Source organism: Zosterops lateralis (genome assembly GCF_965231275.1).
Source record: "Zosterops lateralis genome assembly, chromosome: 6".
Classification (NCBI taxonomy): domain Eukaryota; kingdom Metazoa; phylum Chordata; class Aves; order Passeriformes; family Zosteropidae; genus Zosterops; species Zosterops lateralis.
In genome coordinates this window covers 49,857,048-49,882,558 of record NC_139761.1, presented here as the reverse complement: position 1 = coordinate 49,882,558, position 25,511 = coordinate 49,857,048, and the positions used below count along the sequence as shown (strand labels likewise).

Sequence of the window (25,511 nt, the reverse complement as noted above, 5' to 3'; positions counted from 1 at the left end):
CTGCATTTTGTGATGCAAAAATTCTTGTTACAGTAAAGTAATGCTATGCCAAAAGAGCAACTACTGGCCAAATTCAACGCCTCAAGTAACTCAGGGCTCTCCTTGTACCTTACATCATTTCTCATCTATGTACATCCCTTGCAACATGAAAATCTTCAGCAATTTTGAACTAATGGATAATTGTACACTAAATAAGAGACCAGGACAAGGTGTAGTACACCATCATTACTGCATTTTCATTTTTGGCCCAAGTGACCAATTTCAAGCACCTATAAATTTCATGAATTCACATAGAAGTGAATCAGCACAAGATCCATTTTCCATGCAACAGGCAGAAGTTCCACATTCCACAAAGAACGAACTTGAAGCAGAGTGGGGCACTTTCTTTAGAAACAGGAAAAGATCATTAATTCAAATTCATATTTTGACACAAGCAGAAGAGTCTGAATCACATTTTGGTGAAAGAGGGAACAGTCTCTCAAACACATACAACCAGTAAAAAAACCCATAAGATTCACAGATCTCACCTGAGATTTACCTTCTGAAATTTTTTTTCAAAACTGATTTTATTCTTGGCTGCCAGATTCTTTGCTTTCTAACAATAATGAGGCCTAACCACTTAAAGGTAGCCAAAAAACTGCAAGTGCACTTCTGGAAACCATAAAATAACTCTACCCTCCACTTGGACATTTTCAAAATTAAATATTTCACAGTCGTATTTATCAGAGCAAATAAAGTTGTGAGAGAATTGTTACTGTTTCCTCCCTTTTAGGAGTGTATTCAGCTAATAAACATACTTGTTTTTCCAAGCCATTTCTAGCTTTTCAATTCTTTGTCCATTGTAGGTGTGGCCCTGTAGCATAACGTTCCACAGATTCAGTCCAATTTCTATGGCATCTACTGACTATTTCTCCGTTTCTGGGAAAATTTACCTATTTCACTTGTTTGCTGGCCTGTATGACTTTCAGACATGATTCTTCCACGTAGCTACTTGAATTTGCACTATGAGCTAAAATGATACCAGGGCTGAGCAATTTTATCTTTTTATTCGAGAACTTTGTTCTCTGCCTTGGAACACTTAAGTACAATTAATCAGGTGTTCTAATACAAACACCTCTGCTGTTATGGTGTCTCATTATTTCTAGAAGCTTAGCTATATGGCAGAAGACCATGATGCCACCTCTTACAGACTTCTTACAAATGTAGGATTTTTGGGGTTTGGGGTGGGATTTTTTTGTTCAATCCATGACAGAGAAATGCAAGCAGAAGAATCTCATCTTCTGTACATTTTTAAGAAGAATCTCATTTTCTGTACATCTTAAATTTAAGAGTTATAGAAACAGAAACATTTGGAAATGCAAACTTTAAAGGCACAAATTTGATGAGGCAACAATTATTCTTTTGCTTTGTTTTCCTTCTTTGAGCAAGGACTGTTCATTCAAGTTTTTAACTCTGGAATTTAATGCAAGTTTTTCCTGTCAAAGACAGGATTTCTCTTGCAAAAGGAAAACATGGCCTTTTGCACATGTAAAAGCTGTATCTTTATGAAGAATTTCCATTTAAAATATCCTATCTGAGTCCATAAAGTCAATAAATATTTTTGGCTTGAAGCAGATAACAGATACATCCAAACAATTAGAAAAGGCCAAAATATATTATGCAAATCGGATGTATTTAGCATGAACTCTCTGCAATTTCTATATAAACAAGTGATTAGAAGGTTCCCTTCAAAGGCCAATGTGATTAGCAGAAAAAACTTCACAAATTCACTTACTGCCTAATGAAGTACATGCATTTTTTTTCCTTAGAGTTATCACAAGTTGTGTATCAGCTATCTCTTAAAGCAATGATTATGATGCTGATGCCTTTTGTTCTGGGATCTCTTACAACACTCTCACATTTTAGCTCTGGTTGTCCATGATCTAGAAAAATTTTTTAAATTAAAAAAATAAAAGGGGAGGGGGAAAAGAATGAGTCTTCATCTTGAGCTACCCACAGAAAAAAATTAGCTACCTAAGCATAGGTAACAATGGTTCGAATTATGGACATAGCAATAGGATGAAAAGTTCCTGAAAATCCTCCATCCACACGCACTGAAATATTTACAATTTAACTCTCTAACTTAAGAACAAATACAGAAAAACTGAACTGGTTATTTTTCAGTTTTCTGATCTAAGATTTTTTTCTTTTGTATCTTGGAACTTGACCACAGATGTTTCAAGAGACATTTTGCAGACAAAAAGAGGCCAAGTAACACGTGTGAAGGATTCATTATGGTCTATGGAGTAAATAAGTTGGAATAAACGTTTACATGGAGCAAGACCTAGAAGGAGCTCATATTTCCTTGTTTGTATGTGTTTTAGTCAGACCCTAAATGTAATCTGTACATAGTTTTTTGTGGTTTCATAAAACGTTGTTAAACTGTCCAGCCTGGATGATAGGTACTATATGATGCTGCAAAAGGTTTACTGTTCTCAAACTCTTAACGCTCTAGAAACAAACAATCAGTTCCATCTGCAAAAGGCAGCTGAATAAAAATAAAACCTAAATTGTAGTGGAAAGGAACACGTAGACAGCAGGGGAAAAGGATCAACTGCCACAATTTATTGCTATAGTATAAATGGTGCGGCAACTTTAACATGGCAGGGCACTTACAGCAATATTATTCTTGTTAGAGCACTGCTCTGTCAGAGAAAACAAGAGTTCATTCACAGACATTAAATACAGCAGAGAAAAAAAATGCGGGGAAGTGATTTGTACTTCATGGCAAAATGGTATATCCTCCCCTTTCCTGTTTTGATCCCTACTGGAACATACCAGTCAACTATTGAATGTAGTCCACTGTTCAAATGCAAGATTAACTGAGATGCTCTGTGGCAAGCAAATAAATTTGCTTCCAGTGGAATAATTATTCTTATAGAATGTCATCCTCTCTTACAGCAGAGAGAGACAGGTGATGACATTCAATAAAATGTCATTTTTATTCCAGTTTTCTTGACATGAAGAGATGTATGACTTACTCAGCTCCTTTGAAATACATGCTCTGAGGTCATGTCTTTTTTTTTTTTTTTTTTTTAGAGAATGCCATCACCAGCTACATAATAGTTAGGTGACTAGGAAAAGTGGGAATTTTATTTTCCATTCAATGTAATCCTGTGTAAGCTTTCATATGAAAGAGCAGCTATTCATGTAATGGGCCCAGCAATATTGCAGTCTTTGTTTCTGCATTTTCAAAAGATAATCCTACCTACATTTGAGCTACTTAGACATATCTACAGCAAGTTACTATGTGACAAGTGTTCCAAATATGACAAGAACTATTATCTGTAAAGAAAAAACAGAATCTACAACTCTTTGTACCATCTAATATTCTTTAGCATTTCAAGTAATTAGCAGCTTGTTCCAAAAACATTTGAACAGTTAACAGATTTGATACCTATGGTTAATCCTCATTAAAATTACGATTACATGATATAATTACATGTAAATAAGAAAAATGAATTCAATATAACTCTTACCCTTTTCGATGTTGGGCACTATGTTGGGAATCATACTGTATGTACAATTAGATTTATACTGCTAAGCTAAAAATATTGGTGAAGCTCTAAAAATGACGAACAGTGCCTTTTAAATTAATGTCTTATTAGTTGAGTGAAGTACACTGACAAAGAATAATTTATGCTTATTCAAACTGCTCTCGACATCTTCAGGTGTTTCCAAATGAGCTCACAGAAGAGTGATTAAATGCATCTGATAACAAGCCACACATTGCTGAAATTACTTACCGCCTCATTTTATGATTAATTAAACATGTAGATTAAAGTTGCAAAAGAATTTAGATTAATGAGCAAGTTAAGTCTTGCTGATATAAGTGAATTGGGAATTGGATGCTCTGTGGAACTTTATAAACATGCATTTTATAATGAGTAAGACAAGGCTACATGTTGAATCCTGGCCACAAGGGCCTTTGACGATGCAGTCTTTTTTAACATGGTTTGACAGCTTTCAAATAACATTCTACTATAGACTTTAAACTTTGTGCATTGCTGTAAAACATGAGACTACATAACTCATGTATTAGGAGTACGATTATTTCAAAGCTCTCCAAGGTAATGACCCCCTGTAGCAGCAGCTGTTCAGAAAAATTACAAGCTCGATTGTTATTTTAATCAGAGAGAATTTAGTAGTTAAAAGCAGTTATGCAACTAGTAAAATTATACGACACTCCATCAGTAGCCTTATAGCATCTTTCATAGTCCTGTTCCTCCCAATTCCCCTGCCAAAAAACCTTGGTCTTATTAGTAAAACAGGGTGCTCAGTGATTCATGAAAAATTCAAAGCCATTTATTAGGTCTGGTATCTGTGCAAGGCAAGGTAACATTTAAATTTATGATTCTTCTTATCAGCTCCAAGAGCGTGTCAAAATATCTGCTAGGCTTGCCAAGTGTCCATTTTTCCTCTTTTAAGAACATCTACACCTAATCCACCCAGCTTGGTCTGCATCAGAAAGCCAGGTTGGACTTTATGGCTTTGCAGGGCAAAAGCAAATCAGATCACTCATCCAGATGTGATTTGCTTTGCACAGGATGCTGAAACTGAAACTATTGACTTTTCTGTATGTTTATGTCATTTGTAAAACTTTCCTCATCCGCTTCATCAAATAACTCCTACAGACTCACCTGAGGTGGCTGGCTACTTTTAAACCATATGGTTCTTATTTTTAAAGTTTGGAAAATAATCCATTTCCTTATCCTAGATGTGTCCTTTCAATTTACATCCTAACTTCAAAAGATCAAAAAGCCTATCCAACAAAAATCAAGGACAACCAGAACCAAAAATGAGCATACAGCACAAATTGCTCATGAAGAACATTAACCTCAGGTCACTAACGTATGCTCATTTTTCTGAGCACGTGTACGAACAGAAGTACAATGCCTTTTGTTTGGAGTTCTACAGCAGAGCACATGCCTTGAATACTTTGACTCCTTACTGATTCACTATAACATTTTAGCATAAGTTAACTATCAACCTTCGGCTGGACTGATGCACATCAGTGTATCAATCAGAACACCACAACTCCCAGTTCCTACTTATTCTGTGTGGAGTGATACTCCAAGGTCATATTTACTGTTCTGGAACTACAATCCTCATCTGATTTATTAAAAGTGGATAGTGATTGTGTCATTTAGGGTCAGGCCTGTCCTGCATCCATAGAATCAGGCTTCCTGTTCTGTTTTCTAATTGAGTTTAAGCTTTTCATATACAACTACTTGGGTAACATATTGGAAAATATCTTTATTAATCAATCAATAAGTAAATAATAATCCTTAGTGTATGCAATGTGATGATCAATTCTTAGAACAGGTTCCTCCCATTTGCTACATCTACCTATGCATTTTACTGCTCTATGCCAGGTTTTCTGGCTTTCCTTCAGAAGACACTGCTTATTTCATTAACTATGCTTTGTAATGTAGCAGGTTGCAGTCATGTAAAGGCATAAAAATTACTAAAATGTAGTAAATTTTACTTGTAAGTTGGGGGATTGGTCTGTTTTACATTCAACATTCCAAAATGCAGGGACCTATGTTCTCCCCGTTCCAGTTTAAGTCAATTACATCACATTTTGAACACACTCAATATAAAAATCTCACTACACTGCAGAACAAATTAGAAGCAACAAAGTATGAGCTGAAAGACGTTTTCTTCATGGCATGCTGAACATACTTATGATAAAAAGTTTCATTTCCCTCAAGTGAAAAAAAAAAGTTTGCAGTCAAATAAAATAGCTTTGCTGGAGTCAATAAATGGAAGTCAATGGCAAATCCTTAGTAGCGGCACAAGGTAGGTTGTGGGTGTTCTTCTATCTCTGATATTCATTGAAAAAAAATATCTCACAGTAGGTCAATATTTGATAGCAGATAGCAAGATAGCAAACATGTGTTTTTACTTATTAGAAAATTGTCTAACCACAATGAATTTGATTATCCAGTTCACTTTTCCCATGTATTTTTTTGTGCTTCCCTGTCATATACATTTAATGTATTCTACTGAATGAAACTTAGTGTTTAGATGCAATTATACAGAGTAGCACATAAAATTTTCAGAAACTAATTTCCTAAAGGTTTTGAGAACACACCAAAGTACAGGACAAACAAACAAGTGGCAACTTGCCACCCAGCTCAGAGTTCAAAGGAACAAGTATTGAAAAGGTAACTCTCAAAAAACTCAAAAATGAAAGAATATATTAGCTTTCCCTTACTTTTTTACCCGACAGAACACTTTTGATCCCTTTCCATAAGCTTACCACCAAGGACCACATTTCCTGGATTCAGCTATTTGCTCAGAGGGTGAGGCAGCTCCACTCCTCTCCCTGTCACCATAGCACACTGAAGCTGTACTCCAAACAGTTACAAGGAGGAAATAGAATCATTGCACAAACGGGTTTTTAAAGAGCAGTCTGGTCTCCACTGAAGCTCTAGGCGTCAGAAATACTAAGCAAAAAGCCCAGTTAGCTGATTAAACTTTTAATTAGTCAGTCAGCAAAGCTCTGTTCACTCTGTTTTCAACAGCAAAACCTCTTGTAATGTATTTTAAAGGATCCTAAAGAAGAAAATTCAAATTTAACAATGAGAATTCTGACTCGAGTTTTAAAACAAGTGGCTTGGACACTTATAAGCATTGCTACTTTAAACTTACAGAAGGATTTAGACTCCTGAATTGAACTGATAGGAACTTTTTACATATTTCAGCATTCTATAAAACTTATTACAGCTACCAGGCTGGCCTCAACCTTTTTTCAAACCTAAAACAAAACTCTGCCAGAAATCTGCTGTGATTTCTGGCAGAAATTACTTGTCACAGAGGTTCTGGTAGGGTCTGTTGTCAAGGTTGTCTGAGGCAGGTATCTGAAGCATTCCCTAGATATGCACAGTGAAACTGGCATTTTGAAACTGATACTGTGGTTATTAAGTCTTCAGATACTTTAGAAGTGCTCTGGAATAAAATATTCTGTGGTCAAAAGCTGAGACCACTTTTAAACTCTGCAGCTACTTCTACCCTGTAAGCAGATTACCGAGGCACAAAAACTAAAGCATGCAGATGAAGTATAAAGATATACAAGAACTATAAGAAATATTTTTCCCTGGAGATTTGCCAGTGGAAAATGTTGCTACCTTGTCTGTTTCTTCAAGAGCATGTCCAGCAGATCCCATCTACTGTAGAATGATATGTTCTTACAGACAGAAAAGGGGATCACTTCAAAGCTATCACTCAGGGCTGATAACAGAGAAGAATCCTCCTACTCAGCTGTTCTCCAGAATCATCTTTCCAACATGTAAATATGAACAAAAACATTAACCAGAGAATTAATGAAAATAACTCTGATTTATAATCCATATCTGATTTACACACATACCTTCTATTGTAAGAAAACAAGCATGGAGAATTATTATCCTTTCCCTTTTTTTCCTACCTCAGTAACTAACTGCACAGAAACATTGATAAAGGCTGTACCAGGGAACATTCTGCCCTTTTTGTGTCCAATACCACTTGATAGAACAAGTCAAAGATGTAAAACAGTTTGAAATTAATTGCCTCAAAAGGAGACACTTTCACATTCTAATGTAGAATAAGAAGAAACTTTAGCTGGAATTAAGGAGTGGCCTTTTATAGTAATGATTGTACTAATGCATGGAACAGATATAATTTTTTTCTGCTGGCAGGGTTGGTTTGCATTCAAGAAGCAATGTCAACACAGGAAAAGTCCAGTATGGATGTTAAAAAATGGACTGGAATATGTGCACATGCCAGTAGCACGTGGAGACAAATAGTCCAAAGAATGCTCAGATGATATTTGATGTTACCAGCACATGACAACAGACTGAATTATATTTAAAGATAAGAACCAGGATGACATGTCTGAGCTTCCAGAGCTCTTCATGTTACTTTCTCACTTAGTTTCTAATATCCATCCAGAATTAACCTTAAGAGTTTCCCTATACAACTGTAAAAATGGGAAAAAGAAGGATCATCTGCATATTTGATCCCGTGACCCCACTGATATTTTACCAATTTTATGAGATGAATAAATGAAAAGGGTGACTTCACAAAAGTCATTTTGATATAGTTTAGAGGTATAAAGCTAAACTTAGATTAGGGAAATCAAAATAATTCTATTGAACTGGTACTAGTAATACCAAACCCCCCCAGAACAGGCTAATTCATCCTGTTTGTTGAATACCAATATATCCTGCTGAAAAATAAAATTAAAAAAAAAAAAAAGAAAATAGCAGCCTAACATATAATTTCTGTATCTTTGACCAGAGTCAATATAAGATGCAAGAGAGGATTCTCTAAACTCTGTATATGAGTTTCCACTCCTGACTGGGAATTCTGATTAAAGCTATCACTTCTCTCCTTTTAAATAATCTAAAGTTAGCATTATTCAAAAAAATAAAAATTATTGGAAGATACTCAGATATCACGGTAATGGTGGCAATAGTAGGTACTCAAAGATAGTTAGCAAGGAAGTTAAATTGACTTATTGACTATTACATAAGTGCTTTTCAGAGTTAGTCATCTCACACAGAAGAAAATACAGGGTGGGGATGTGGAAAAAAAAGCAAAAAAACAGAATCTAAAGGGAAAAGAGAGCTCATTGTTCTATTGTCCTCAAAAATCAACATTTTGAAATAATACTTGGTTATAGAGCTCCCTTTTTTTCTCCTGCAAAGTGAGTATTATTCATATTTATCTGAAATCTATCAGGTCAATACAGTCAACAGAGAGCAACAGACATTTTGGAGAGACACCACTTGTTGCATGTTCCTCAGTTTTAGCTTAAGTCAGTCTGATCTTCATTCTGCTCTCTACTGGGTATTCAGAGAGCCAGAATTGGGCTTTATTATTGCAGAAAGCCACACATCTCCTATGTATGGCAGAAACTTAATCTTAATGGATCCCACAGCAATTCCACCAAGATACTAAATAAGAGCAAGGGAAAGCATGGGGTTGTCAAGCACTACAGATGAGTGCTCTGGGACCAAAGAACTACTGATCCACTGTGTGTCATGGGCTTTTCAATGCATTTCCATCTTTCCCTGGGATTAGCTGAAGAATGGAAAGGAGAGTTTGGCAAGCAAATATATGCCTCTGCTTAGAGAGAACTAAGCAGAATGAGGACAGATTACTTCCCTTATTTCATGGGCAGGAAAAGTCATCCATCAGAATGACAAATGCAGTACCTTTATAGGCTCACAGCCATTCTCTGAGCAATTCAGTGGTGCTATTGTGAACCCGCTGCTCCTTTCCTATTAATATGCTTTAAAAACTTCAGCAACTGCTGAGGACACCAATAACAATGTTTTTAGTAATAACCAAATATGCAGAGACCTTAGAGGAGTCTTCCACTATCTAAATGGGGGCTATGAGAAAGCCAACGAGGAAGTTTTTACAGGGGCATGTAGTGATAGGACACAGGGGAATGATTTTAAACTGAAATAGAAGAGGTGTAGATTAGATGTTAGGAAGAAATTCCACTATGAGGGTGGTGAGGCACTATCACAGGTTGCCTGAGAAGCTGTGGGTGCCCCATTCCTGGCAGTGTTCAAGGCCAGGTTGGATGGGCTTCTGAGTAACCTGGTCTAGTGGAAGGTGTCCCTGCCCATGGCAGGGGATTGGAACTGGATAATCTTTAAGGTCTCTTCCAACCCAGACCATTCTGTGATTTGAATACCTTAAAGCCTAAGTAGGTTGACTCAAACTCTAGAAGAGGGGAATGGCACAGAAGGCCTTGAATGCCAGTTTGTGTGTGTAGGACTACCAACATGAATGGATCAGACAGTTAAAAAGAATGGATTGTGTCACGGGGCTCCTGAAACAATGAATGACCAGAGCTAAAGAGAAAGCAGGAGTAAAAAGAACTTCTTATGTTTGCATTGAGAGCTATGAACAATTCAAGGGCACAGTCAGGTACAAGACATGTAAAAAAACTTATGTGGAAATATTGGGAAAGAGTTTCAAAGCTGTTGGGTCAGGGATTTTTTTTCCAGCCGAGACAGAAGAGCAGGAGGGGAGTGTTAGCATTTAAATTTATAAAAATATTTAACCTTATGATCTTGTTGCCATATTAAACAGAAACTTTAGCAACTTCTCTGAGAAATCTTTTGTGTCAGAACTCTGTAGATTAATAGGATGCCCAAACTAATCTGGGAGTCTAGAAACAGGACTAAGTGGATATTCTCAAAAGACTGTGTTTCAATAGACCTCTCATGCACTGGAGCTTGGATAGGAATATAATGACTACTCCACTTCATCATCTAATATCTGTTAAAGACATTTAAATACTTCCTTAGTAATATTACTTCCTCCGGTTACAACAACTGCAGACTGAGACGTCCTGGGAAAATATTCTCTTATCTATAGAGCCTCTGTTTTTCTGTTACTATGAAACTTCTGTCCTTCATTAACATTCAAATCACCTTCTTTCTCTGCAGCTGGTGGAGAGGCACTTCACTTTTTTGTCCTAGCAGTGATATAGCAAAACCTTTAACCAAGAACAGGATGTGTCTGGGATCACCTTTGGAGTTTAAAGTTTGTAAACTCTTAGGTTTTTTTAGAATCTTGACAGCAAAACAGAGAAACTGTCCAGGAAATAGCTGTAATTAGGAATCATCCTTTTTTTTTCCTTTTCTCCCCGTTTTTAGAACTGTTGTTTCAAATAAACTGGCCTTAAATACTGCATCAGGGGCTACTCCACGAGATTTTTCTGGTGAGACAAGTATTTGCTTTCTTTAAAAAAAAAAAAAAAAAAAAAAAAAAAAAAAAAAAAAGGCTGCTTTCCCTAATATCAGAAAACTTCTCCCTTCCACTCACAAAAATACCAAAAATTGTAATTCTACATCTTTGAAGAGAGAAAGAACATTTTAGGACAGCAGAATTCAATTCTTCTTTCAGCTTTGTTAGGCTTAGAAGGTGGTTTTGCAAATAGGCTTTTGCAACACTACCAAAGAAATCTTTGGTCAAATTTGGCAGAGAAATTAGAAAGCAAGTTTGACTCAGTTAAGTAATCTAGTTTTCACTGCAAAGAGCTAAAGGTTAAAAGTATAAGTTCCCTTTAGTAATATAACTTATACCTTCCCTGAACAGAATTACATATTTGTAATATATTTCAGTAACTTTTCTTATGCATTACTGGAAGGGTAAAAATACTTGTCTTAATGACTCTAGCCAATTATTTGGGAACCCCTAACCTGAAGGTTAAACACTAATTCTCAAAGTTTTTGAGCATTATCAACAATGAGTATTAATTTGTAAAGAAAAAAATTAATATATTTATTATAAATATATTTTCATTTGCAGCTGGATAAAACACAAAATATTTCTAGATCTTGGAACTTCTACTATTTATATCTATGTTCTGTCACCAGCCCATCCTAATTTAATAAGTTAACTCTTAATTGCCAATTCTGTTTTTTGACTGCAAAATTATTTCTCTTTTATTCTGTTTAGTTTGTAATACTGCATTTTTCCCTATAGTAATTAATGACAATATTGTGATTATATTAACAATGAATGGTCAATTACTTTTTACATCCCTGCTGTTTTTCAGTTTGTAGAATTAGTGTGACTGACTAATAGCAGAAGGAACTTATTTTGGTGTTCACTTAAATTTATAGTTCCTCCTTTGGAGTAAAACAAAACTTTTAATTGAATCAGAGCCAGTAATTTAAAAAAGATACCTTAATTTTCTTTTTAATATTTTTCTGTTTGATTATGACATTCATTTGTCATATTCTCAAAATTTATTAAGGCTCTAATGTAATTAACTTACAAAACATAACCTAAAAAAAACCCTTAAAAACCTGACACATTTTGAAAGAAATAGCATCAAACTACTGCATTCAAGGTAGTGAAAGCATTTCTTTGATGAACACTAAATGCTCCATTGTGCTAGATGGGAACTGCATGAACACGTCTCACGCAAAAAAAAAAAAAAAAAAAAAAAAAAAAATTCCCATAGTTATATAGATCCAATATTTTCTAAAATTATGACTGGCTGAAGTAGATATTTTTACGACTGAAGCTTAATCTGAAAATAAGCCTTTGGCACATATTTATTGAAAAATGGTAAAAAGGGAAGAAACATGTATAATTTCTATAATAAGTAGAACATGGAGAAGCATATACCATTTAAAAGCAGTTAGATTATTTCCTAGTGAATGTGGGCAGCTTGAGAGTTATTAACATGTCAATAGTTTAAAATTGCCCCTACTGAATGACAATACAAGTAATAGCACTTGTTACTACAACCACTGTACTTGTAATAATTGAAAGCAGTGTTACAGCCATTTGTGGCTAATCCCTCTTTGGGGCACCAGAATTCACCATCCCTTCTAAAATTATAGTTTAAAAAAAAAATAAAATTAGCAAAGTTAAGAAAGGAAACCAAGATGAAATGAGCTGGTCAGAGCCATAAAACCAAGAAAAATAACCACAGGTCCACCTGCCTGGACACAAGCACTGAATGACCTTGAAGGGTTTGCATTTTCTTACCTCATGAAAACTTATGAAAAATATCTTCTCTCTGCACCCAAATTGGAAAGAATCTAAATAGCCACCAAGACAAATGTCTAGGAAAAACATATCAGAGCATGGTACTTACCCCAGAGACTGGAGACTGGCACTAACTCTCAAGGAGAAACAAGTCCATGGGAGCTGATCCCTCCCATCTTTACCAAGTTAAACCACCAAATTAGTCTCCAGGATATGGCCTCCCTTCCATTTGCAGGTGCTGCTCCTCTGCATGCTAATGTCAATCACATATGCTTACAAAGCAAGGAAAAATCCCCTAAATTTCACTGGGCTGGACAGAGCAGTATTTCAAAAAACAGCTGTTGTTGGTAGCGTTCAAGTTTATTGGCAGTCCTTATAAAACTACCCCCAAAACACATACTGTATCTGATCTCATGTTAAGAAGGCTTTTCTCTAAAGAGTATTGAATCACTTTAATGTAGATTCTAATGCTGCCTTACTCCGCTTTCAAGGTAGCCAGTAAATTCAGCTTTACTACAGTACTATAAAGATGTGAAGGAACTGTAACAGCATCTAAAAATGAGCTGTTGCCACTATACTGTTCAGTTTAGAAAACTCTAAACAGAATACTGATGAAAAATGTTAATGATAGTTTGCTGAGTTGCCAAGAGAAATGAGACAATTCACTACATTTTTGTTATAAAATGTAAATTATAACATCCTAAAGAATCTGCCACAACTCCAAGAAGGACTAAAAGGGAGATCTAAATAACACAGTATTTCAGTAATTTAATTTTTAAAAAGAGCTATCCAGCAGCCATACTTACCTAATCAGTACAATCACAGCAAAGACCTCAGTATCCACAGGATTTTAACTCCTGCAAAGTCCTGTCTATTGCAACAAGGTACCTCAAAGTACTTAAAGCACCTTGCTGAATTAAGGTCTTAATCACATATGTATACACCTCTGAGCAGTTTGCCTTAGATCACCACTACAGTCTCAATAGACTGGATAAGTAGGGTAATTCAAAATGCTCTAAAAGTGTCAGGGGAGGTCCAGGTTGGATATCAGGAAAAGGTTCCTCACCCAGAGGGTGGTTGGGCCCTAGAACAGCTCCCCAGGGCAGTGATCACAGCACTGAGCCTGAGAGAGCTCAGTGAAGCATTTGGACAATGCCCTCAGGCACAGGGTGTGATAATTGTGGGTGTGATTTGTCCTGTGCAGGGCCAGGAGTGGTACTTAGTGATCCTTGTGGGTCCCTTCCAATTCAGGACATTCTATGATTCTGTGTGAAATGTTAGAAATGCCCCCTGAGCCTGTGATCCTTTAGCTTTGAAACAGTGCCTTGTCTCCTTTATCACAGTCATGCCTCTGACCCTGAGTTTCAAGACTGAAAATGAATACTGTCTTTCTTCAGTAGTGATAATGAAATTATTTTACAACCCCAGCCCTTCCCCAGACTCTGTAAACTAATTCCATTGCATGACCTCAGTCCTAAAACTCACAAATGGCATAGAAGGTACGGAGAAAAGGCAGAAAGGAGAGGCACTGTATCCCCTGGCATCTCTGCATGGCAGCTGGTGAGACAAAACAAAAAAATATCAGATCACTGCCTAGAGAGTCTATTGGCAACTCTCAGTTGCATCTGGGAACAATGACCCATCAAAGCTAACTACGCATTGTTAATATCCCTACCTAATCCAGGCAACGGAAAAGAAAAAGTACAAAGTGCCCTAGTAAATCCTACAACCTTCCAACTCATTCACATCTTCATTTTCCTTAGTCTGGTAAGGGTATAAACAACCATTATTGCAGCAGTGTCCCCAGTGCTGCCATAAACATCATCTGGGGCCAGGTTGGGGGTGAAGGTGCATTCACTGCTGCCAGAAGGTATTTATTCCATATTCTCACAAAACACAGAGAAGCCAAGGAGATCCCATTTCATGTTTCCACCTCACTGGTCTAGGAACAAAATAATGTGCAGAACATCCCTCCAGTGATATACTTGGGTCTGGGAAACATGTTTCTGAGGGCTGGATTATGATTTTTGGGATGCAGAATTTTCGAGCTATTGGGTTCTAAGCCGGCACAGTCTTAAGCTTGCAGCTATTGGCATGTTTGACATTTTAAACTATGAAATACCAACCTATTTTGAAATTGTCCAAATCATTAGTTGTGGAATTTTCCTAGCACTTCATGAATACCACTGTTAATTGGGCAATTAACTCGAAACTACAGAATATGCTGTGATGGCATGATATGATATAAGCCATGTAAAAGAAGGAACAGCCAAGCAACTCAGTATGTTGAAAGATATTAATGAAGTGGCAAAATCTGCCAGAAAAATAATAATGGGTGATTTTAACTACCCCAATATTAACTGGTTGAATAACACATCTGTACATGGTTTGGAGAAGCAGCTTATTGATACTATAAATGGCTTCTTTTTGGAGCAGCTCCTTCTGGAGCACAGAGGAGGAGGAGTTCCACTCAGTTATTAATTTGTGTGTGTGTTTGTGTAGAAAGCAAGCATGGGTGTTCTGCTAAGCAACAATGGCCATGGGACAATGAGTTTGAATCTCAATGATGAAGTATTTCAAGTGGTAACCAAATAGTTAATGGCAGGTGGGTGGGTGAGGAAAAACCCATGAACAACACACATCTCAAAGGGATGGCTGTTTTGGAGGAATGAAGGAGTTTATTCACACAGAGAAACAAAACACCAGAATTAAAAACAGAAGGGAGGAAAATAATTTTTTTTAAAAAAAAAAGCTAGGTTAGCATGTTTCTGGGGTAAGGTACAAGGATCTGTGATGTCTTAAAAAACAACTCTTTTTGAATGTGTGAACTCAGCCTAAATATTTAAAACAGTTCACAACACCAATTATTGTTATAACTTACTGCTCAGTATTGTACAATATGAAACAAAACCATAATGCAAACTGTGGCAATCAGAATGTATCAGAATCAGTAAAAAAAAAATACAGGAAGAGAAATTTTTATTTCTCCATAATTATATAATTATTTGTGTTGACCTCCGAGGAGGACACGTATATGTTATCTAATGTACAAATATGGAATCTGGAGTAAGAGCATACAGGTCTTCCAACTGTCTTGAGGAATTCAGCAAAAAAGATAATTGAATGTTTGTGGTTATGCTTCCCCCATCATCCTCTAAAAGTTACCGTTATGTCCACAGAAAAACATCTTTAAAAACAAGGTATCAAAAAACAACTAACAGAAAAATTATACACAGACATGATGATGGTAATAGTCACCTCCCAGGTGGGATTATTTACGAATGGGGCTGCCAAGGATCAGAAATGCAGTTTGTTTGTTTCTTTTTCACATTTCAAGACCCAAAAACTTAAGAACATATTTGGTTCCCATAATGAATCAGAAAAATCTTGAGTGCACAGCAACTAATATCTGATATTTCCGAGGTGAGTGAATATACCAGAGTTTGCGTCAGGTAAGTCTTTGGGCAAAAGGTTCCTTTTAACACAGATATATTTACCAACACAGATATACTTCCAGGCTTTAGTGAACACAGTAAGGAAATCCAAGAACTGTTTGATAGATGGGGTGCTACCTTAAAATGTACAATCAATTAAAAGGCCAGTAACTTGGCAATGTTTAAAAGTTGCTCAAGAAAGATAGGATCAGATTTCTAATAACTGCCCTTTAGTGGATATAGGGCATGGGGAGATTCAATATGGTTGTAGGGTAAATGGCTTTTTAAGAATTAATATTAAAATCTGTTTCTTGATTTGGAGGAGGAAATGTTCCCTAAAATTAAGACTTTTTAATAATGCTTTTAAAATATTGGGTTAAAAAGCTGCAAAGTGACATGAAACCTTGTGTTAACAAATAAGAACTTGAACCTGAGAAAGAATAATTTCAGCTATTTAATTTCACTGCTGGATTTTACACAAACTATAATCGCTTGGTAAAGATGGTAAAGATGGTAAAGACACACAATGTCAAGAGCACAAACAAACCCTAAAGTCATACAAAGAAAAGAGAAAATGTCCAATTTAACACAAATTGATAGCATGTGTTCTGTTAAGGTAGGGTGCTCTAGTCTAAAATATATCTCAGAAATACAGGTGAAGCAAGAATGAATTAATGGACATCGCAGAATTTTTTAGTAAACCAGGTAAATTCTGGAACCTTTTCACTTGTCTCTGAAAGGCAAAGAGCTGCCTGATGTGATGGTCATAAAAGTGTTGCTGAAATAGAGTCAAGAATTAATATCATACACTCTGAATTTAACCACATTTCTGATCCCCCGTGCCTGCTGTAGAAAAACCTCTCAAGTTTTAGTTAGTTAATTACAAGGGTTGAGGGGGAAAACTTTTACTTCACTTTCACCTTATTAATCTTGGCTTCTGATTCCTGAGCTTTACTCTGATCAGTTCAGCAGATCTAACTCTAGCTGTGACCAGTTCTTTTTAAAAAAATTGTTATATTCCAAACTAGTAAAGCATTTGAGTAGAAAAGATACACTAAAGTAAGAACTTCCTGTACACAGCCAGCTTGCTGGCTACCCATTCTTCTCCACTCTGCTGCCCTACAAGACTTTGGGTCTTCTGCAAGACCATGTGTCTCAGCTTCTGGAAATAAGAACTTTGAGAGAAGTTTTACACTCTGTGAACTGTTTCATTGGGAAAGGCTGAAGTGAGTGATAAACTCATGTAACCTGCTTTGTTTTAGCATTGGAGAATTGGATTAATTACTCCCTGGAGCTTTTTGGATCCTGCAGGGAGCATCTTTGAGACCAAGTTTCAGAGCCAGGATTATATTTACACAATTAAATGTAGCCTTTGAATATTTTATGATGCACACTACTGAAACCATCACATGCATGTATTAAAAACAGAAGCTGCTCCCACTTACTTCAAATTGATTTTGTTCAATGTCTTGTTAATGTAGACACACAAAAATATCAATTCCTCATCGCTGTGCATGAACTTAAACTACCAAAAGTAAAAAAATAATTTTTGCATTATTTGTATTTTAATTATTAATGAAAGTATGGTCAAGAAGAAAAAAAAAAAAAAAGATGGAAAATTATTTTTTTAAATGCACTTATTTTTAAAGCTGACCTTTATACTTTATCTTCTTACCTTTAATATCTTAAAATAACATTTTTAATTTGGGCTTCACTTTGATCAGCTCTTTTTAATTAACTTTAGAAATGTGAGTGTTTTACAGCACAGTCTTTATCAATTCTTTTATTTAGCTATTAACACTCATTTTTTACCTTCAGCAGACCATTATCAGATTTCTATTGAGTCAGGCTTTGGTATATACCAAAGATCTTGATACATCTAGCAAGCAGTTAACCTCTTACCCTGCTCTCTCTTGTAACTGTGATGATGATGAATGAGTGGTTGGTTCGAAGCTATTCTGTTTTATGTCAATGAATGAATCAAACAGCCATTGGTATATGGGCATTAGGAAGACAGAGAGAAAATGAAGCTGTCTGTGGGCACTTTATAACCCTCTCTTTTCTAAGTAATATGATTTCAAAGTTAATGCTGACATCAACTGTTGGTGTTGTTCATCCATACTGTAGAATAACACGTTCTTTGTCTTATTTACATAAAATTAGAAATACTGTGTATAATTTATTACTCGCAGCATGGCTTAAAGAAAATTCTCTTTACAGCTTTCCTGAGATACTGCATTGTAGTTATTAAATTACTGGAAACTTTGGGTTTGTGATGAACAACCATTTCTTCCAGAAATATTTGTTCTCTGTAAATACTAAGCCCTTGCTGAAAACCTGTCCAGGTATGGACTCGTGCAAGTACTTTGCTTCTTCACTCTGAATTGGGCTTCCTAACAGAAATACTTCTTATTCCACTCTCCCAAACATTGCATGCAACTTCAACAGCATATAGAATTGTTTAGATGAGGATTTGGATTTTATTGCTTAGCACTTTTGCTAAGGAGTTTTTAGACAGCAGATGGATCTAGTGCATTGCACGGATCTCATCCAGCACACATATGGAGCAGCAGCAGAGCGAGGAAGCCCCACTTAGATACAGAGCATGACAACCCTTTGGAAAAGAAAAAACATTCCTAGCAGCAGCTTCACTAAATAGTCCAACTTCATCAGAAAGTAAGCAAGGACAATTTGTGTGGCCCCTGTCTTTGTGCAAAGTGTCAGGAGTTGGTTGGATGATGCTCTTGCCCACACTGGTGTACTCATTCCAGTAACTGCTGAAGAGTCTTATAGCCTGAAACCCCTTGAATTTATGGGAACTAAAACTGTTATTTTGTGTATTTTCTCTTGTGCCAGACATTTTTGTCTTCATAAAGAACTGAAGGAGATTTCCGTGCTATGCTAAATATCGAAATCCCAAAAGTAGTTTAAGTGCACTATTTGCTTATAGTAAGAAAAATTGTCTAAAATGAATACAATGCTTTCGCAATACAAGTATTCTGTGTACCCATTTATTTTTTCACTTATTACCAAGAAACAGCCTGCATGGTCCATAGGGAAGCAGCCAAAATAATGTCTGCTGCACTGGGAAGGTAAACGGGAACTGAGATAGGAGCAGGTTTCTGTGCCAGCATCAGGCAACAGACTTTCCTTCCATTAGAACTACAAGTCCCTAGGTGACCTCCCACAACCACACAGCTTGAGAGAAAATCACACAGGGGAGTCCATCAGACATCCCAGTTGGAAGCACAAACTGGGGAGAGAGAATTTCAGATACTGAAAAACAAACAGAAGTTTTGGCATTTGAGTTCTGTCCTGTTCTTAGCAGAGGGGTGGCCCAGGCACCTTTCCCTCCCCTTGAGTCCTTTCCCCACACCTTCCTCCTCTCTTCAGGTACAACTATAAAGCTGCAGACGGATGCAAACAATGCATCTACCAGATCCTCATTGGCAAATGTGTTTGGGCACCAGCTGAATATAAAGAAATGCTTTTCCTGCTCCCCTTTTCTTTCTACTCAACTTGCTGTCTCTTAAGAACATCTGAAATAAGTATATTTAGGAAATTATTCTCAGAAAAAAATCTTCAAGGCAGGTGTCTTCTTTTTATTTATTTACACCACACTTCGTATACTGGAAGTTTGTTTCTTACTAGAAAATTTGTGTGTTGCAACCCTTACACTAAAAGAGTAAGACAGGGCTCCACAAAAATCAATTTTATATTCACCATTTATAAAATAAATCCAGGAAAACAGAGCTTCAAATTGCTGAGGGTCTAGTTAAATGATGGTTCAACTAGATTATTTTACATTAGCATGTTAGGAGGAAAGGAGGCAGGAGAGGATAAAAGCCTCTGATACCTCCAGTACACACATGCCAGAAAAGGTATGGCTGTTGCAGCAAAGAGAGATCCTAGTTAGGCATCACTTTGCTGTCTTAATAGGAACTTTGAAACACTCAGCTCTTTATAGAAAGAGGTATGTGATAAGCTGGCAAACATCTCCTTGACCAAAATGCTGATTAACAGCCCTGTCTTGCGAAGAGAAAAATGAAGATCAACTTTTTGACAACTGGGTTCAGCTTTTATTTTGGTTTTTTGGGGGTTTTTTTGTGAAAAGTAGAGACCATGTATTTTCCCAAATATGTTAACTGTAATTCAGTAGAACATCACATGTTATCAATTAAACCCATAAGGTAACAGTACTAAAGACATATGTCATTTGCTCCAAATAAGCTGTTCTTTCTTTGACTTTGTTATACAAATATTCACAATTAAATAATTTTCTCCTTTTAAAAAAGCTGGTATGAATACAAAGCACAAATCTGTTTGGTCAGATGCTCCATGGTGTAAATGGAAACAGTCCAAATAAAACAACAACAAAAAATATATAGATGTTGCCTTAAAAATAAGATTGGGGAAAAATATTAAATATTGTGTTTGAAGCAAAACATATTTCTGTTGATATGCTGATTAGAGTAAGTGTTTGAAAAGATATTACCTATACACAAATCAGTTTTGTTGTGTCATAATGTGTGTGTACATGTGCATTCCCTAATTGTTTCTGGTTCTGTTCTCGAGTCTTCTTAAAATAAAAAAATCTCGTTGTTCATTTTTAAAGAAATTTGATTTTATTCCCAAATACAATTATATTTTTTCACCATGTTTTCAACACAGGTTTTTCACTGTAGAGCTCCAGACACTGAAGTTTCATGGGTTTTAACACCTCTCATTTCAGGTTTTATTTTTCTCACTCTGTCAGTGCTTTCACATTGTAGCCAAGTCTCAATGAAATGTTTACACAGAAACTGAACTGCTAGTAACAAGATGTATCTAATTGCTGAATGTACAAGCAAAATTGTGTTTAAATGCTGTGTTATTAGATGACATTTATTTTGCCACTTATATCTTTAAATAACTATTACAGTTTACTACTGGACAAGCCTACTTGAGAAGAACAATTAAATAAATTAAACCATGTTAAAACCACATTCTTGAAAAAAAGTAACCTTTAGTTAGGACAATTACTCTGTGGGCATAAAACAAAAGCACAAATGTCACATTTTCCATGAAATTTACTTTTGTATGAATCATCAATCCTGTTTTCCCCTGAACAAAACCAGCCAAATATGACAAAAAATTCCCAAAGTTGCCTGAACCGGATGATCCAAGTAATTACATGTTACAGCAGAATGCATCTATGACAAAACTTTCAAAAATTTGAGGAAAAAGTTACTATAGCCCCTGGTTGAAATAGCTTTGCTACAGACCTATAGCAGCATTTAGCTGATCTTGCTGTATTGCCATATAAAAATATGCACAGTTTCAAAGATCAATCTTCCCAGCACTGATCTGCACTTCTTCCCTTTGGAGTACAGATCAAACAAACATGCTCTAAAATCATGCCCAAATATTATAGCATAACATGAAAAAGGTATACACTTTGCATTAGCATTTTTTAAATGCTGCTTAGAGTTCATTCTCAAAACTCCTTATAGAAGCAAACTTCTTGTCTCCCACTCCAACCCCTGAAGCTCCCATCTCCTCACTTGCTTAGGGACTATTTGTTCAGCCTCGGGCCCCAGTCCTGAGTCAATCAGCTTCCACGGTCAGCTCATGTGCACAAGTATTTGCATAAATCAAGTCTTTAAATGGAAAGGTACCTCAGGTCACAACCTGTCCTATTAGCCTGTTTTATCAGTCTCACTTATAACATCATACATAGCCCTGTTACTGAATAGTAAGAATCTGCACCTGCCTAACCCATGTACAGAATATTTGTAAGTTTGGAGAGGTACAACAGAGATGATTTAAGAAGATCCAAACCTCTATTACTGTAGAAGCTGTACTTCAATGCTTTTCTCAGTATGTGAGGAAACACAGGGCTGAATCCATCAGTTGTACCTCCTACGTTTTATTTTATTTTCAGTTTATGTGAACTTAAGGTTAGCATATGTTTCTAGATATATGGTGCTAAACACTAAAATGAGTCGTTTAAGCAGAGAAGAACAGTCAGCACAGCGTTGGCTTCTGCAGATATTCATGTCACTGTGATTGAGGTCTGGGTTGCAGAGGCCAGGCTGTGGCTCATCATTTCATGCAGCCATCAACTCTCTCAGCTTTGTTGCTCAGGCTGCTGAGCCACGTCCCAGCTCCCATGGCCACAAATACCTTGGGCATCTCAGCTGTACTAACAACTTTCCCTGCAACAGCCAGAGTGATCAAAACAGTCCATACCTCTCATGGAAGTTTAAATACTTACTCGATTGACCTAAACACAAGGACCATTTCCAAAGTACTTTTTTACATCACTTTTGTTTGCTGCAGCTCTTTGTTTTTGTCAGCTGAGAAGAGCAGGACTCAGACCAGCAGTCCACAATATAATTACTAAAGCCCTTTTTATGTTTGTAATACTACATGAACATGAACTGAACAATACTTACAACTTCTCACCCAATTAGCTTCGTACACAAAAATTTCACCATGAAACTACAGCTGAATTTATTCCATTGCTTTCCTTTGAAAGTGTGCTCTATATTGAGGTATAAAGAGCTACTCTTTGTATAGATTAATACATTACTTTTTCCATTTATAAAAGAGAAAAATGAAGAAAGTAAACTGATTGCTTAAAAAAAAGTAAGCAGTAGCAAAGCCAGAAAGAATATAGCAAATTCCTCACTCTCAATTCAGTAATCACTTTATATTGCCTTCTCAGAACTATTTTTCAATGGTAATACTTGGTTTTAAACTGTTTATCTTATTTGGTAATGTTTTCTTCATCTCTGACTGAGAATGTTCATTAAAAAAAATGCTGACCTGTAAATGAAGGAAAGTGCAAATAGAATAGCAAAACCATATATGAAAATGAACATTTGTAAAGAGGAAGGGTTAGTACAAATTGAACACATTTCCATATTGAGAGGAGAACCGGCCATATTTTTCCCCTGATGAATGCAGTTTTGTGAACATCTTTTTCCACAAATGATTGAATAAATATTTATTCATAAACTATATTTGTGACTTAAGAGAACAAGCTGAACAGATTGGTTTCATTTATACTATATCGTACATGAGGTATTGCAATAATTTATTTCATGCCAAGTCTAGGGCCCATTAGATTTTCCTTATTATACTTGACTAAAGCTGAGGACCATCCAAAACAGCAATTCTGAAAGCTTTGTATCTGTTTCATGAACAACTATTTTCCTCCCATATCCTCTCCTCTGGCTTTCCCTTTCTCAAAGCATTTCTGCTTAGGTGTAGTCCCATTTGAGGTATCTGAACTCAGACATACCCTGCAACATGTTCCTGAGCTGTAGCCTCAATGACCATGGTTTTGCTGAAACCATTAAGGCCAAATTTCTCCAAGGGATATAAAAATGTCCTCCTAGCTCAGTAGATGCTGGTCATCCTAGTGTTTCCTCAATAACACCACACAGCATTGCCTCTAAAAGTCCTGTTGAGTCAGAGCCCCAATTCTTTTCCAGAAATTATTTTCATTGCAAAAACCTGATTCAGTGGTGTCGTGAGCAAGTGCCACCATTGACGTGTTACTGTAAGCTGTTCTCTCATCATTGTTATTATTACAAAAACCAAAATAAAGTTTGAAATAATAATATTTACTGTTAACTCAGTATTTGTAGCATAAGTTGGTAGCAAAAGCATCTAGCAAAAGTTTAAAAGTAGTGATGTCAAATTCTTGCTAAAGGACATGCTACAACTCCGATACAACAGTGACATTTCAAAATTGCTTCCATTGCCCATGTCAAAAAAGTATTAAAAAGATGCACATAACAGAGAAAAGAATAAATACTTACAAATACACAAGAAAATTAGCCCCAGCTCCCAGAAATCACTGGTAAGTTGCTTTTGAATTCATGAAACTGACCTGAAAATATAAAAGAAAAAAAAAAAAGAGTTGAAACAAAAGAAAGTCCAGAACTGATAAATGTTACTTTTTTAGTATTATAAAATAGTTATGATTTTTAATCATGAACCAAATAAAACAGAACACAAGACTGTTGTCACGCTTTCAGCCAAGTAATTTACACAGAATTTGTTTCCAGGAAGCCAATACCAAGAGAAACAATTATTTCATTGTTCTGCATCTCACACCATAGCAACCCGGTCCATTATGGCTTCTAAGAACTGTCATAAATGCAAGCATGGTTATCTTTTAATAAGGAAAATAGCTGTGAGGGGGTTTCTGGCTTGGGGATTTTTCTTTTTTTATGTTCTCAAGTGTTACAGAACATTTATTACTTTTTTTATTATTTAAATAGTTTGTTAACAGCATTTTCCAGCTTACCTGGTGTAAAATTATTGTTTAGGTCATTTAATTGGAACCCATCTAAGGCAAAATTTATACAAAGAAGAAAGACTAACGATTTTGTTCTCTTATGGTCTAGATCCCAGTTAGAAGCTTAGCCTAAGTACAATGCAGTCACTATAAGGCATGATTAAATCCAACATTCTTTTTCCTGCATACCCCTCAGTTCTAGTTGGAAAGGTAACAGATGCAACTCAAACCCACAGAGCTTGCCTTATAAAATTCTTTAACTAGCACAATGACTCACTTTATGCCTCTAAATATCCATGGTTTCCTCTCTCCAGAACCCCCATGCATTAGAAGGTAGTTCAGTAGTTTATTTTTATTGTTTGGTCTACATACAGCACATTTTTAGTTCTTAGGAAAACAAAGAAACTTTGTTGCACAGCCCTTGTTTTCTTTCCAAAATGTGAGGATGGATATGGGTAACATAAAACTGAAAATAGTAATGGAGCCTGGGCAACTAGTTTAGGTCAAAACCTTTTTGTTCTCTGAGAGCTATCTGATTAATTTGCAGTTCATAAAACAGTGGGTGTAAGCTCAGTTTAAAAACATGTAACTATATTTAAAGATGAAATTGTCATTTTTGTTAGCCCCCAGTAATCTTTAAGAAACACCTTCCCACAACATTTCTGTATCCTAAAGTGCACCAGCCAGTACTGCACAGTGCCTAGAGACAAGGAGAGAATACCAAACTTATCTTGATGCAGAATATCCTCCTTATTTCATACACCCACCCTGAAGTGCATATTATTCATTCCAACCAAGCCCTCCCCCATCCCGAAAGTACACATTTAATTGTGTCTTCTCTCCTGTAATACCAACAGAGAGTCAACAAATCTCATTTGCTCTATCAATGCAGTGTTGTTATTATATATTTTAAAAGCAAGTCTGAATCTCATTATCAGCTGATTTATGCCATTAGTGTGCTTTGGAGCCACCAATTAAACAAGGACAGTGGTTCATAAGGTCACAGTTAATTAATCTGAAAGTATAAATACACTTTAATGCACACCACCTCATGTTGAGAATTTGGGAACAAAGCACCAAACCTTTATTCTGGGCAAGCAATTAGGGGGAAAGGTTAAACATACAAAATTTCAAACTTAGCTTTAGCACTCTGGTAATCTACCAGGGAAAAAGTTCAGTTTGGTAAAAAATCCTGCAGACCACTATGTATGGGAAGCCTTAATCCTTACAGC

General features: G+C 36.1%; 1 protein-coding gene across 12 annotated transcripts in view; it reads right to left on the bottom strand.

Moving 5' to 3' along the window:
* SOX6 (SRY-box transcription factor 6) overlaps positions 1-25,511 on the bottom strand; it is a 384,737-nt gene that overhangs the window by 290,250 nt on the left and 68,976 nt on the right. For 8 of the 12 annotated variants that reach the window (XM_083863095.1, XM_083863092.1, XM_083863093.1 and 5 more), the window contains one exon: positions 23,798-23,868. Coding sequence is in view for 3 of the 12 variants with exons in the window: in XM_083863089.1 (XP_083719215.1) it covers positions 7,173-7,195 (23 nt within the window). In the remaining 9 variants the exon portion in view is untranslated. Of the gene's footprint in view, positions 1-7,172; positions 7,271-23,797; positions 24,423-25,511 lie in introns of those variants that run through there. The other 4 variants (XM_083863089.1, XM_083863088.1, XM_083863090.1 and 1 more) reach the window with 2 other exon arrangements.